Here is a 13,064-nt window from a genome sequence, read left to right as displayed (position 1 = left end):
AGGACCTAGGTGTTATAATGAAAACAGAGAAATGTTTCTTACTTGAGGTAGATAATCACTCCAATAACCACAAATATGACAGTAAACACTCCAATGCTGATCAGAATTATGAGAACTGTTTGTTCACTTTGAAAGCGACCAAATAATGGAGCTGTTGCCTTGTCCTCCATGAGATGTGTGAGAAAAGTGGGAGCATGTTTCACTTTAACAGAGGATTCAATAATAATCATCTATTTTTATATTAGTTATATATTAAAGACAATAACATACAGAAACAACTACAAAATAGGTCATTTTAAGGTTTTAGTTTATAACAGAAATAATAAAATACAAATTACCCCTTACATATTTGACTTGTATCCATTTTTCTCATAAAGTATGAGATGTTAAATTTTTTAAATATAAATCTCAAGCTGAACAATGGTTAAGTAACTGCTGAAAATGCAGAAATTGTAGTTATGGTTTTTATTTCACTTTTACTCTCTATAGTACATCTTGAAGCTAACAACTTGATTAAAACTTAATTTCATTGTAAAACAGTTTGGAGAAGAGACCAGTTTGTCATTGCCTTTTATTGTTGTATATTACTACACCCATCACAGTCCATTGTAATCTTTGGGGTAAAATACATGAAGTTTGGGGTGGAAACAGGAAAAATTGACAAGAAAAAAATATATTTCAAAACCATGAACTGCTACTTGTATTCCAAGTCTCCAGTGTAGTTTTGAGAGTACCGGTAGCTATTGAGAAATTATTTTAGACATCTTCCTTTTTTCTTTTTTTTTCAGCATTTAAGGACAATTTTGATTGACATCATGCTTAGCAGGGGGAAAAAATTAATAATAATAATAATAATAATAATAATAATAATAATAATAATAATAATTTAGTTGTAACCACATTTCTACTTGTTGAAATTAAGATACAAATGCAGTTTAGAATTGTAGGTATTGGTAGCTATTTTATGATATAGTACTTGCTTGCTTTACTATTGACTTGTATCCATTTTTCTCAAAAAGTATGAGAAATTTTAAAAAATACAAATCTCAAGCTGAATGATGGCTAAATAAATGCTGGAACTGTAGGTATGTTTTTCTATTTCACTTTTACTCTCTGTATTGTGTAAATCTTGTGTAATCCTTTCAATATTCAGCATAGAATGTCAGTTTTAATTTTTGTTAGTGTGTAGTAGGACAAAATGATACTTATTAATTATGACCTGCCTAAGCAGTACTGTACTTTAGTTATTTTATTAATTAGTACTTATATATTGCCTACTTTATCATCATGAGATCCTTGTGTAGTAGCCTGGAGAGAGGGGGATAATTAGGATTCTCAAAAAGAACAGGAATGAAGGTAGGTCTCCCTCAAACAATGTACAGGATACAGCATGTTTACAAGAGGAATGGGGAGGAAAGAGGGAAGTTGTAGGGGATAGGTGGACTAATATCTTAAGCGGGAGGAAACTGAGAGCCAAGGGCTTTATTCCGGGGCAGTGAGAAATCGGTGTGATTCACTGCATGTAGAACAGCAGAGGAAAGATGAGGAAGAAGAAACTGTAGCAGAGGAGGGAAGAGATAGAAGGAAATGTAAAGGTAGGAAAGGGAAATGTAGAATAGTGGATATGAAACAGGAGATAGACCAGGGTCATGGGAGGGAAAAAGGGTAGGAGGAAATATGTTGCATAGCCATCAGTAAAGATAGAGGAGACCAGCAGAGGAGGGAATCAAAATTAATTTTTGTTTTGCTTTACAAGTTGCTTTACATCGCACCGACAGAGATAGGCCTTATGGAGATGATGGGATAGAAAAGGGCTGGGAGTGAGGAAGGAAGTGGCTTTGGCTTAATTAAGGTACAACTCCAGCATTTGCCTGGTGAAAAAGTGGGAGACCATGGAAAACAAGGCTGCCAACAGTGAGATTCGAACTTTCTATCTCCCAAGTGTAAGCTCACAGCTGCACGCCTCTCTCTGGACGGCCAACTCGGTCATTAGGGAATCAAACAAGGTAGGTGAAGTTGATGTTTTGGTGGCATGGAGCACTCAATTTTTAGGCATGCGGGGAAAGTGTGTGGAGGAAAAGGAACTAGGGTAGAGTGTTAACCAGGAATTTGGTTAAGGTAGAAGTTGAGGAAAGTAGAAGGGGAAGGTGGTAGTTTTTTATGTTGGAACCAATACAGTTCAGGATGTGTAGGATCGAAGAGATGTTTAAGGGAGCAGAGATTGTTATCAGTGGAATACTGTGTAAAACGGATACTGACTGGAAGGTTATCAGGGATTTAAATGAGACTATGGAGTGGATATGTGAGAAAATTGGAGTGAGATTTGTATATCCTAATGGACAGGTAGGAGATAGGGATCATCATTCAGATGGCCTTCACTTGAACTACAGTGGTACGTATAAGGTAGGCGGTTTGTTTAGAAGGGTTATAGGGAGGTACATTCAGGGAAGCAGGGTGGATAAGGGAGCGGTAAAAGTATCCAGAAAGCCGGAATTCAAACAAGGATCACATAAAAATGGTTGTCTGGTCGTTTGTCTATCCCTTAGTCCCATTTCGTGATATGAGGTCGGGGATGAGATAAGATGAATTCATATGGCATGCTTTTTATGGCCAGATGCCCTTCCTGATGCCAACCTCAGCTGAGGAGATAATGAAGATGAAATGAATGATGGTGAATGAAATTGGGTAAGGAGGTGAAAGGAATTGCTGTGGTCTATGAATAGGAACTGTCCCAGTATCTGTCTGGAAGTAATAATGGGAAATCATGGAAATCATTCTCAGGACAGCTGATGGTGGGTTTTGAACCCACCTGCCTCCCGATTGCGGAGCTTGGCTCCACAGCCGTTGCGCATTAACACGCACAGCTACTCCACTTGGTACTGTACTTTATACCGGGTAGTTTACCAGCACCTTATTTTTTTTGGAAGTAGGTACCCCAACTAACGTGCATATCATAGTCATCTGAAAAACATTAGTACCTGCTCTTTTATGGCCTTGGTACAGTTATGCCGTTTATATAATGCTCGTGAATATGGAAGAAAGCATTAGCGGCAGTGTTATTTGTATTATTTAAACTACAGTATAATGAATGTGTAAAACATCACAGCTGTGAATAACACTATCTTATGTTTGGACAGAAAGTGTCATAGGGGCTATGTGCCAGCTGTGCACCGCGGCTTGCAGTAGCTAAGGTGGCTAAATCACAAATCACTGCTGTTGTATCAGCCAAGCTGTCTGGTAGTAGGTTCGATTCACAGGCTGCTAAACTTTGTTTTTCTATTAATGCCGTTTACAGTGACTGTAATATGGACACATTACATCCAGTTCCATAGAGTGAACTTTTATTTGGTCCTGAAAAGGACCGTTTTTATCCGATGTTACATAGCCAGGTTGGACTATGACATGATGGTCTGTAGGTAGGAAGTAGGGTACCCTGCTTACTTAGAGTAACACATGTTCGAAATGTTGACCACTTTACAGTTTTCATTTAACTCTTTACCATTACGGAGCACGTAGCACACATATTACAAGGCGTGTTTTTTAAATAAGGTCCGTTTGAAAATAAGTATACAACGAAAGGTTATTTCAAAAAAGTAAATTTATTTTCAGAAAGTACATATTTCACTCTATTTTTTGACATAGTTGCCAAGTTTGTTCAAACACTTATCATACCTCGTAACCAATTTTAAAATATCCTCTTCATAGAAACTTGCCGCCTGCTCCGATAACCAAGAGTTCACTGCCGTTTTCACGTTGTCGTCATCATTGTAATGGTTGCCACTGAGGTGATGTTTGAGGTGGAGGAACAGATGGTAATCACTCGGCGCAAGATCAGGACTGTAGGGTGGGTGGTCTAAAACTTCCCAGCCAAAACTGTCCAATAAATCGCGGGTCTGACCTGCAGTGTGAGGTCTTGCATTGTCATGGAGAAGGACAATTCCCTTTATCAGCATGCCGCGTCTTTTGTTTGCAATTGCTCTGCGTAGCTTTCTCAGGGTTTGGCAGTGTGCTTCTGGATTGATAGTGGTCCCTTGTTGCATGAAATCGACCAACAAAACACCATGCCTATCCCAAAACACCGACGCCATGATTTTGCGCTGGGACAGAGTCTGTTTGGCCTTCACCTTTACAGGTGAGTGTGTGTTTCCATTCCATGCTCTGTTGCTTCAATTCGGACGTGATATGCGAAACCCATGTTTCGTCTCCAGTTACGATCTGACTCAAGAAGCCATCACCTTCTTCATCATAACGAGTCAAGAACTGCATTGCACACTCAAATCTTTGGTTTTTGTGGTCCTCTGTTAGGAGTTTCGGGACCCAATGGGAGCACAGTTTCCTAAACTTTAGGTGTTCAGAAACATTGTTGTAAAGCACTGATCTCGACACGTCAAGAAATTTGTTTGAGAGACCTGTTATTGTGGAGCGCCTGTTCTCACGAATCTTTGCTTCAACTGAAGCCACCAAATCGTCTGTAATCAAAGAAGGACGACCGGAGTGGTCTTCATCATGGACGTTGTCACGGCCATCTTTGAATTGTCGTACCCACTTACACACTTTGCTTTCACTCATAACAGTATCACTGTACACTTCGCAAATCTGTCGATGAATTTCTGCAGCAGACAGGTTCCTTGCTGACAAAAACCGTATCACTGACCAAACCTCACATGCGGCGGGTGAGTTGATAGTCTTAAACATTTTGAAAGCACAGAACAGAACCGTACAGGTTAGCTACAGAGCTGAAACTGAGGACAGTTGTTCCTGAGGCATGCCGGTTCACAACGCATGCGTTCGTTGTGATATGCGCGCGAACTACTAGTGTCTACAACAAAACGGACCTTACTTAAAAAACACACTTCGTAATTCGACCATACTTTCTCCATAACTTAGCAAAAACTCAACGTATTCTTCATCGGAATACATCATGAGGAAATTAATAAGTGCTGTGATATGACCATGTAGATGTGGATTATTATTTGTGTGCGTTGGACTCGGGAGGTTGTGGGTTTGAATCCCATGCTGGCCATCCTCGGTTTCCCATTTCCACCACCAGGCAAATGCTGGGATGATACCTTAGTAAAAGGCCAAGGCCGCTTTCCTTTCCAACCCCTCCCCCACCTATCCTTAAGGGAAAGAAGCCAAATCAGAGCGCATTCCTTAAAACTTTCTTTCTTAATCTGTTTACCCTCCAGGGTTGGTTTTTCCTTCAGACTCAGCAAGGGATCCCGCCTCTACCGCCTCAAGTGTAGTGTCCTGGAGTGTGAGACTTTGGGTCGGGGATACAACTGGGAAGGAGGACCAGTACCTTGTCCAGGCGGCCTCACGTGTTATGCTGAACAGGGGCCTTGTGGTGGGATGCGAAGTTCAGAAGGGATAGAGAAAGAAGAGGGAAGGAAGCGGCCATGGCCTTAAGTTTGGTACTATCCCAGCATTTGCATGGAGGAGAAGTGGGGAAAACACGGAAAGCCACTTTGAGGATGGCTGAGGTGGAAATCGAACCCACCTCTACTCACTTGACCTCCCGAGGCTGAGTGGACCCAGTTTCAGCCCTCGTACTTCTTTTGAAGTTTCGTGGCAGAGTCGGGAGTCGAACCCGGGCCTTCAGGCGTGGCAGCTAATCAGGTTAACCACTACATCCCTTAAAAGTAATAGGAAAAATGTTGATTATTATTGTATACCCCGTAAATGGAGCAGCTGTGTCATTCAAAAAACCACTACGCTTCCGATACTCACACACCTTGTGCTCCAGCGCTTAACCGATTCGGCCATGAAGTCAACATACATCATAGTTGTTAAGTATGCCCGTTCCACCTCGAAAGTTAAGATCCATGTCAAAGTATTCAATGATGTTTTATAGTATTCATTCAACTTCTTTACATAACAGAACACGTTGCATAACCTATTAATTCGATTGTGTTATGGGTACCTGTTTTATTTCAAGGCACAATAAATCACATACACTATGTGATCCAAAGTATCCGGACACCTGTCTGAACATGACGTACAAGTTTGTGGCGCCCTCCATTGGTAATGCAATATGGTGTTGGCCCACCCTTAGCCTTAATGACAGCTTCCACTCTCACAGGCATACATTCAATCAGGTGCTGGAAGGTTGCTTGGGGAATGGCAGCCCATTCTTCACAGAGCACTGCACTGAGGAGAGGTAGCGATGTCGGTTGATGAGGCCTGGCACGAAGTCAGCGTTCCAAAACATCCCAAAGGTGTTCTATAGGATTCAGGTCGGGACTCTGTGCAGGCCAGTCCATTACAGGGATGTTATTGTCGTGTAACCACTTCGCCAGAGGCCGTGAATTATAAACAGTACTCGATCGTGTTGAAAGATGCAATCGCCATCCCCGAAGTGTTCTTCAACAGTAGGAAGCAAGAAGGTGCTTAAAACATCAATGTAGGCCTGTGCTGTGATAGTGCCACACAAAACAACAAGTGGTGCAAGCCCCCTCCGTGAAAAGCACAACCACACTATAACACCACCGCCTCTGAATTTTACTGTTGGCACTACACACGCTGGCGGATGACGTTCACCGGGCATTCGCCATACCCACACCCTGCCATCAGATTGCCACATTGTGTACCGTGATTCGTCACTCCACACAACATTTTTCCACTGTTCAATCATCCGTACACCAAGTGAGGCGTCGTTTGGCATTGACCTGCGTGATATGTGGCTTACGGGCAGCCGCTCGACCATGAAATCCAAGTTTTCTCACCTCCCGCCAAACTGTCATAGTACTTGGAGTGGATCCTGATGCAGTTTGGAATTCCTGTGTGATGGTCTGGATAGACTTGATGACCCTCTTCAACTGTCGGCGGTCTCTGTCAGTTAACAGACGAGGTCGGCCTGTATGCTTTCATGCTGTATGTGTCCCTTCACGTTTCCACTTCACTATCACATCAGAAACGGTGGATGTTTAGGAGTGTGAAAATCTCGCGTACAGTCTTCTGACACAAGTGACACCCAATCACCTGACCACGTTTGAAGTCCATTCTGCTCTCTCACAATATCAAATGACTACTGAGGTTGCTGCTATGGAGTACCTGGCAGTAGGTGGCAGCACAATGCACTTAAGATGAAAAACGTATGTTTTTGGGGGGTGTCCGGATACTTTTGATCACATAGTATATTTGCAGAATGGTCCTTAGTATTTGGCACGGAATTGTGCATAGTAGTTTTTCCTTTGCTAGGTCCATGGATCAATTTACAGTGATGACACACAGATGGCAGAGAGCCTTATCGACCATAAGAAGAAATTGCAAGTTATTTGGTGTTCATAAAACTAAATTATAAGGATCTCTAGGTTATACACATTATCTGGGTTGCCTATCTCCGAGAAAATAAGGGGCTGGTGAACTACCCGGTATATTGAGAATATTGTGACCGAAGAGCATTGATTATATGTTAAAAGGGACTCCGACATGAACACACAAGGCCTACTTTGAAAAAAAAAAAAAAGCAACAGATACAAGAAACTTCTGAGCCTCATTTGATTATAATGACTTGAATTTAGATTCATGAAAGTTTCTGTTTTTCTTTCTCTGTTCTCAACAAATGTTATTAGTTTCCAAATTGCCCATAACAAAGAACTGAGACAGATTTGAATGTTGTCTAGTCTCTTGATCGAACACCACATACGATTTTCTTATGATTTTTTTTTTTTTTCAAATATCGTAACAACAGTTTTTCAACTACTGTAGATTATTTTTCAATAAATTTACCTTCATTGAGCCTATGGTATAGCCATTCTGAAACCCTGTATCCTAAGTTAATGCAACTTTGGGCATGGCCACCACTTAGATGATAGCCCACATGCTGCTGGCTAGAGGAAGAGAAGTATTGAACTAGGAAGGCATTGAATACTTCAAGTAAATTCTGCCTCAGATGCCTGATCAATAGCTTCTGGCTTACTTGGGGGCATTGACTGGGTCACCAACATCCAAGATTGGATCAGGCACTTAGCTTATCTTCATTGGTGATGAATGAAAGTTTCACAAGAATTTCAATTGTAATTTCTGAAATATAATTATTCCATTCCATAAGGGAAAAAAATACTTGCCAGCTGTACAGCTCAATTGGTAAACACCTGCCTCCTATGCACTCGTGGTGGTGGTGGTGATTTTTGTTTTAAGAGGAAGTACATCTAGGTGATCATCACCGAGCTCGATAGCTGCAGCCGCTTAAGTGCGGCCAGTATCCAGTATTCGGGAGATAGTAGGTTCGAACCCCACTGTCGGCAGCCCTGAAGATGGTTTTCCGTGGTTTCCCATTTTCAAACCAGGCAAATGCAGGGGCTGTACCTTAATTAAGGCCATGGCCGCTTCCTTCCCACTCCTAGGCCTTTTCTGTCCCATCGTCGCCATAAGACCTATCTGTGTCGGTGCGACGTAAAGCAAATGGCAAAAAAAAAAAGTGATCATCCTCCCTGTGCACTAGTTGCTGGATCAGACCTTGTAACATAACAGCTTTCCAGTCTGTCAAACACACAAAAATTTCAAATAACTGATAACACTATAAACATACCCGTAAAAAAATACACACTATTATACAAAGAATGACATGTTTCATTCTATAAGAACATCCTCAGATTCTATCAAATCACTTAAATCATGCATATATATGTACAGTATTGTTTACATTGTGTAAACTTGTTAGCGATAGAAAGTTAGGTGATAATATGAACAAGTATTAAGAAATAATGATCTTAAAAATATGAAAATCTTCTGTATTTATCTAGATTGCTGAAGTTTAGTCTGTTGTCACCAAACACTATATAAGGACTGCGGTCATAGAGAAGCTAGTGGAGAGTTTAGGCATAGCATACTGTTCCGCTGAGAGGGGAAGCAAAGCAGGGGAGGAATGAGTGAACTGTTGTGGATCCTTCCTATTGGACAGGGGAGAGCAAGTTAATTCCTTCTCTATGTTATATAATCTCGCACCTCAGAACAACATCTGGTCAACACCTACCCTTTAAATAAGTGCTTAACAACCTATAGAGTACGATTTATCATAAAAAATAACTTCTAATATATACTCTCTAGTTCAATTCCATACTTTATTTAATTCAAAATCATTCATTTGCATTTATCCATATTACATAAAGTACATTATGACATGAAGCAGGTTAATAACCTTCTCTCCCCTCTCCAGTAGATGAGGGAAGGTTCCACAATGCTCCATCTCTGCCCCTTCCCCATCCCCTCTTCATGGTACAATATGCGAGATTATAATATGGAGAAGGAATTAACTTGCTCTCCCCTATCCAATAGGAAGTATCCACAACATTCCACTCGCTCCTCCCCTGCTTCCCCTACCCTCTCTGCGGAACAGTATGCTATGCCCAAACTTTCCAATAGCTTCTCTATGACCACAGTCCTGAAATAGTGTTTGATGACAACAGACTAAACTTCGGCAGTCTAGATAAGTACAGAAGATTTTCATACTTTTAAGATCATTATTTTTTTAATACTTGTTCATATTATCACCTAACTCTCTATCATTGACAAGTTTACACAATGTAAACAATACTGTCATCCATAGCACAGACGCTCCGTGAGAAAGGATTTCAAGTGCATGAGGAAGTCCATGGCATTAGAGTAAATGGCAGCACAAGAAGGATAGATATAATCACAATTAAAGGGAAGAAAGGATATATATATTAGACCCCACAGTAAGATTTGAAACTAACTCCGACCAGCCAGATGAAGTGGACTGAGAAAAGAAGTCTATCTACCTGTCTACAGTGCCGTATTATAGGAATACGAACTGGACAACATAGAAGTGAGGGACGAGAGGGACAGTACCTAAGAAGACGATATAGCTGACGAAAGCCTTCAACATCAGTACCAAGGAGTTCATCAACTCGGGGCTGAAAGCGCTCAGGGGTTCTCTTTTGATACTCAGACACCACTTGTATTTGTCAGACTGAGACATTATTTACTTATTTTTTTATTTTTGAATGAAATTGTATGTATATTCTTTGTCTTAGGCAGCCTCCGAGTGGAGGAAGATTTTGAAAATAAAAAATAAAATATATGCATGATTTAAGTGATTTGATTGAATCCGAGGATGTTCTTGTAGAATGATATATGTCATTCTTTGTATAATAGTGTGTCTGTGTTTACAGGTATGTTTATAGTGCTATAAGTTATTTGAAATTTTTGTGTTTGACAGACTGGAAAGTTTTTATGTTACATTTTACTAAGTCGACACTGGAAAGTATGGCTTCGTTCTTAATAAGAAAATTTAAAAATTAGACCTTGCCAAAGTCACTTGGCATGTATGTAATTAATTAGCAGAATCCCACATTAAGGAATATACTAGCATGTAAAAGAATTTCTGTATAATGATGAGGATTAGGAGAAGCCTAGAATTTTCTAATGAAGAGAAAATCTTTGTCAACTTTACCATGGATAATAATCCAGTTAGTTACCCACTTGAAGCCAAGATCTTGTTGTTCTATTATACACCTCCATTCTCCCATGTGGGATGCATTTATTTCTGGAATGGTATCCATATCCACCTGAAAGGAATAAAATTAGTAGAAACAATTCTATGTCAGTCATTTCATGAGTCATGACAACAGTGCTAAATTGTCAATGGCAATGGCCTGTCACTGACAACCTTTCATAGTTCCGAATGACACTGATGGATATTTCTGCTATGGATAACTGCAGTTTTTTACAAGACTGTTTTCCCACTTTATTTACATCCTTCTTCGAGCACGTGCATCGAAGGCCGAAGCTATGCATGGCTCAATGCTAGCATCAAATGGGGTCGTAGTATGGGAGAGAACATTCGCAAGATGCATTCATAAAATGCTGTGTGTTAGTGTTTAATTATGCACAAACTGAACACAAATGTCCTTCAAAATAGTCTCTAAGGTGTCAGCACATTGTTGCTAAAGATGGGGAATGCACTGAATACAGTGGCATTGCTGATTGCATCATTGTGCAACCATATGTCACCGATATTCCATTATGATGGCCATGCATATCATGCAATGGCTTCTTCAGTTTCAAAATGGGATTGAAGTTGCATGGAGTGAAATCTGGTGTATTGGGAGGTTGTTCTAAGAACTCCCACCCTCACCACTGTACAAGGTCCTTAAGGAGAGCTGTAGCGTGGTCTGTAGCATTACTATTGAAGAGCACCATTGACCAACATACAACCTGTGTCTGAAAAGTTTGGTGAATGGTCGCCTAGTTTGTACACCATGCTAGTTCGGGCGATGCGCTCGCGCATACGCACTGCGAGACATGACACCAAGTGCCCCCTATCAGTTAACTCAACACAGTTAAATGGAGTTGAACGCTGCAACACATCGCACAGAGTCAGTGTGAGGACTCGTGTCATTGCACAATGGAGTGCAAAACGGAGCAATGCGTTAACATGAAGTTTTGCTTCCACCTAGGCAAAACAGCAACAGAAACACACGCAATGTTAGTGCAAGTTTACTATGCTCAAGCACTGAGTAAAAAGTGTGTTTTTGACTGGTTTAAACGCTTTCGAGATGGAAAGGAAGGTGTTGAGGACAAGACGCATTCGGGTCGACCAACCACAAGCACATCTCCAGACAACATCGAATGAGTGCGACAGATACTTGCGAATGATCGGCGACTGTCCTTACAAATGATAGCAGATGAAGTGGGTGTAGGCAAGGACAGTGTAAGGACCATTGTTCACGAACAATGCGTGACAAGGGTTCTCCGGGAGATTCCAAAAGAAGCGTTTGCTGCCAGCTTTCAGCAGCTTTACAGTCAATGTCAAAAGTGTGTTGTAGCTAACGGAGATTACTTTAAAGGCCAGTAAAGGAGTTTTGTGTGTAACTTACGTTGTCTTTATTTCATGAGACCATTCACCGAACTTTTCAGACACAGGTTGTATTTCCACCTAAGTGTACGATGCAAGTTACTCTGTAGAAATGTGTGCTAGAACAGGGCAATGACAGTGTGGCCGTCACAACCAGGATGACACTTGAGAACGCCTTGGCTGTCATATGCCAAAATGAGCATGACCTCTGTGCAACCTTTGTATCACACCTTATATTAACGTGATGTTGCTGGATGATGACATTCAGCTGACTAATGCTTCAGTTCTGGTTTGTATACTAAAGCCTAGATTTCATTTTAATTGCAATAATGAAACTTAGCATGTCCTTCCCTTTGCACTGAAATTGCTCCAGATGGACATACATATCTCAAATTGTGTTCAGTCTGTTAACTCTTCTTGCATACCTACAAGTCCTGTCGTAAAATTAGGAACACTGTTGACCCAAGCATAGGTATGTGTGGATAATTCCTGCACAGACCAATGTTGGTCTTCTGTTAAGCACTATTCGACAACAGTCATAAGCACGGAATGTCCAATGCACCGGTCCTTAGTTGCTATGATCCACAATTGAAGGCCATCGCCCAATGTGCAAGAGTTTGATATGGCAATGGCCTATCACTGACATATTTTCATAGTTCTGCATGACACTGATGAGTATTTCTACCATGGAGAACTGCAGTTTTTACATGACTGCTGTCCCACTTTACTTACATCCTTCTTCGAGCATGGTAGGATCCACAATGATTTTATCACATACTGGTACGTAGCAACTCATGCCCACAGATGCAATCAATTAGTTGCCTTCATTAACATGTACCACAAGTTTGAACGATATTATACTATTGCCATAATCTATGAAACATCGTATGAATATACTTGGACTGATTACAATGTGATATTCAGAGAATTCAATCAATCTTTGTGATAGTGTTCCTATTAAGTCTTCAGCCTGAGTCTGATTAGATTCTCAAAAAGCACCACCAAAGGTCATGTGGTGTAGGGAAACTGCAAAAACCAATGACAGTGCCAAAATGATGCATGCAAGGCTTAGTGAGGAGTGAGGTAGTTTTTCATTGCTTTCCTGTGACAGTCGAGTCTGAAATTAAAGCAAATTCTCATAGATGAGCAGTTTCATTGCCTCTTTAAGCACAATTAAGTCAATATAAAGATTATCAGTATATTATGAAAATACTAAAAAATTTATGAAAAAAAAAACAAAAAC

The 13,064-nt window shown here is 40.7% G+C and overlaps 1 protein-coding gene across 1 annotated transcript in view; it reads right to left on the bottom strand.

Annotated features, from left to right (window-relative positions):
* Positions 1-13,064, bottom strand: part of LOC136866796 (uncharacterized) — a 382,310-nt gene that overhangs the window by 408 nt on the left and 368,838 nt on the right. The window contains exons 28-29 of the mRNA XM_068226847.1: positions 10,418-10,532; positions 43-202 (exon numbers count right to left, since the gene is read on the bottom strand). Of these exons, the coding sequence (XP_068082948.1) occupies positions 43-202; positions 10,418-10,532 (275 nt within the window). The remainder of the gene's footprint in view (positions 1-42; positions 203-10,417; positions 10,533-13,064) is intronic.

This window comes from Anabrus simplex, chromosome 3 (genome assembly GCF_040414725.1).
Source record: "Anabrus simplex isolate iqAnaSimp1 chromosome 3, ASM4041472v1, whole genome shotgun sequence".
Classification (NCBI taxonomy): domain Eukaryota; kingdom Metazoa; phylum Arthropoda; class Insecta; order Orthoptera; family Tettigoniidae; genus Anabrus; species Anabrus simplex.
Note: the sequence above shows the minus strand (reverse complement) of the source record. Positions and strands in the feature narration are given on the sequence as shown.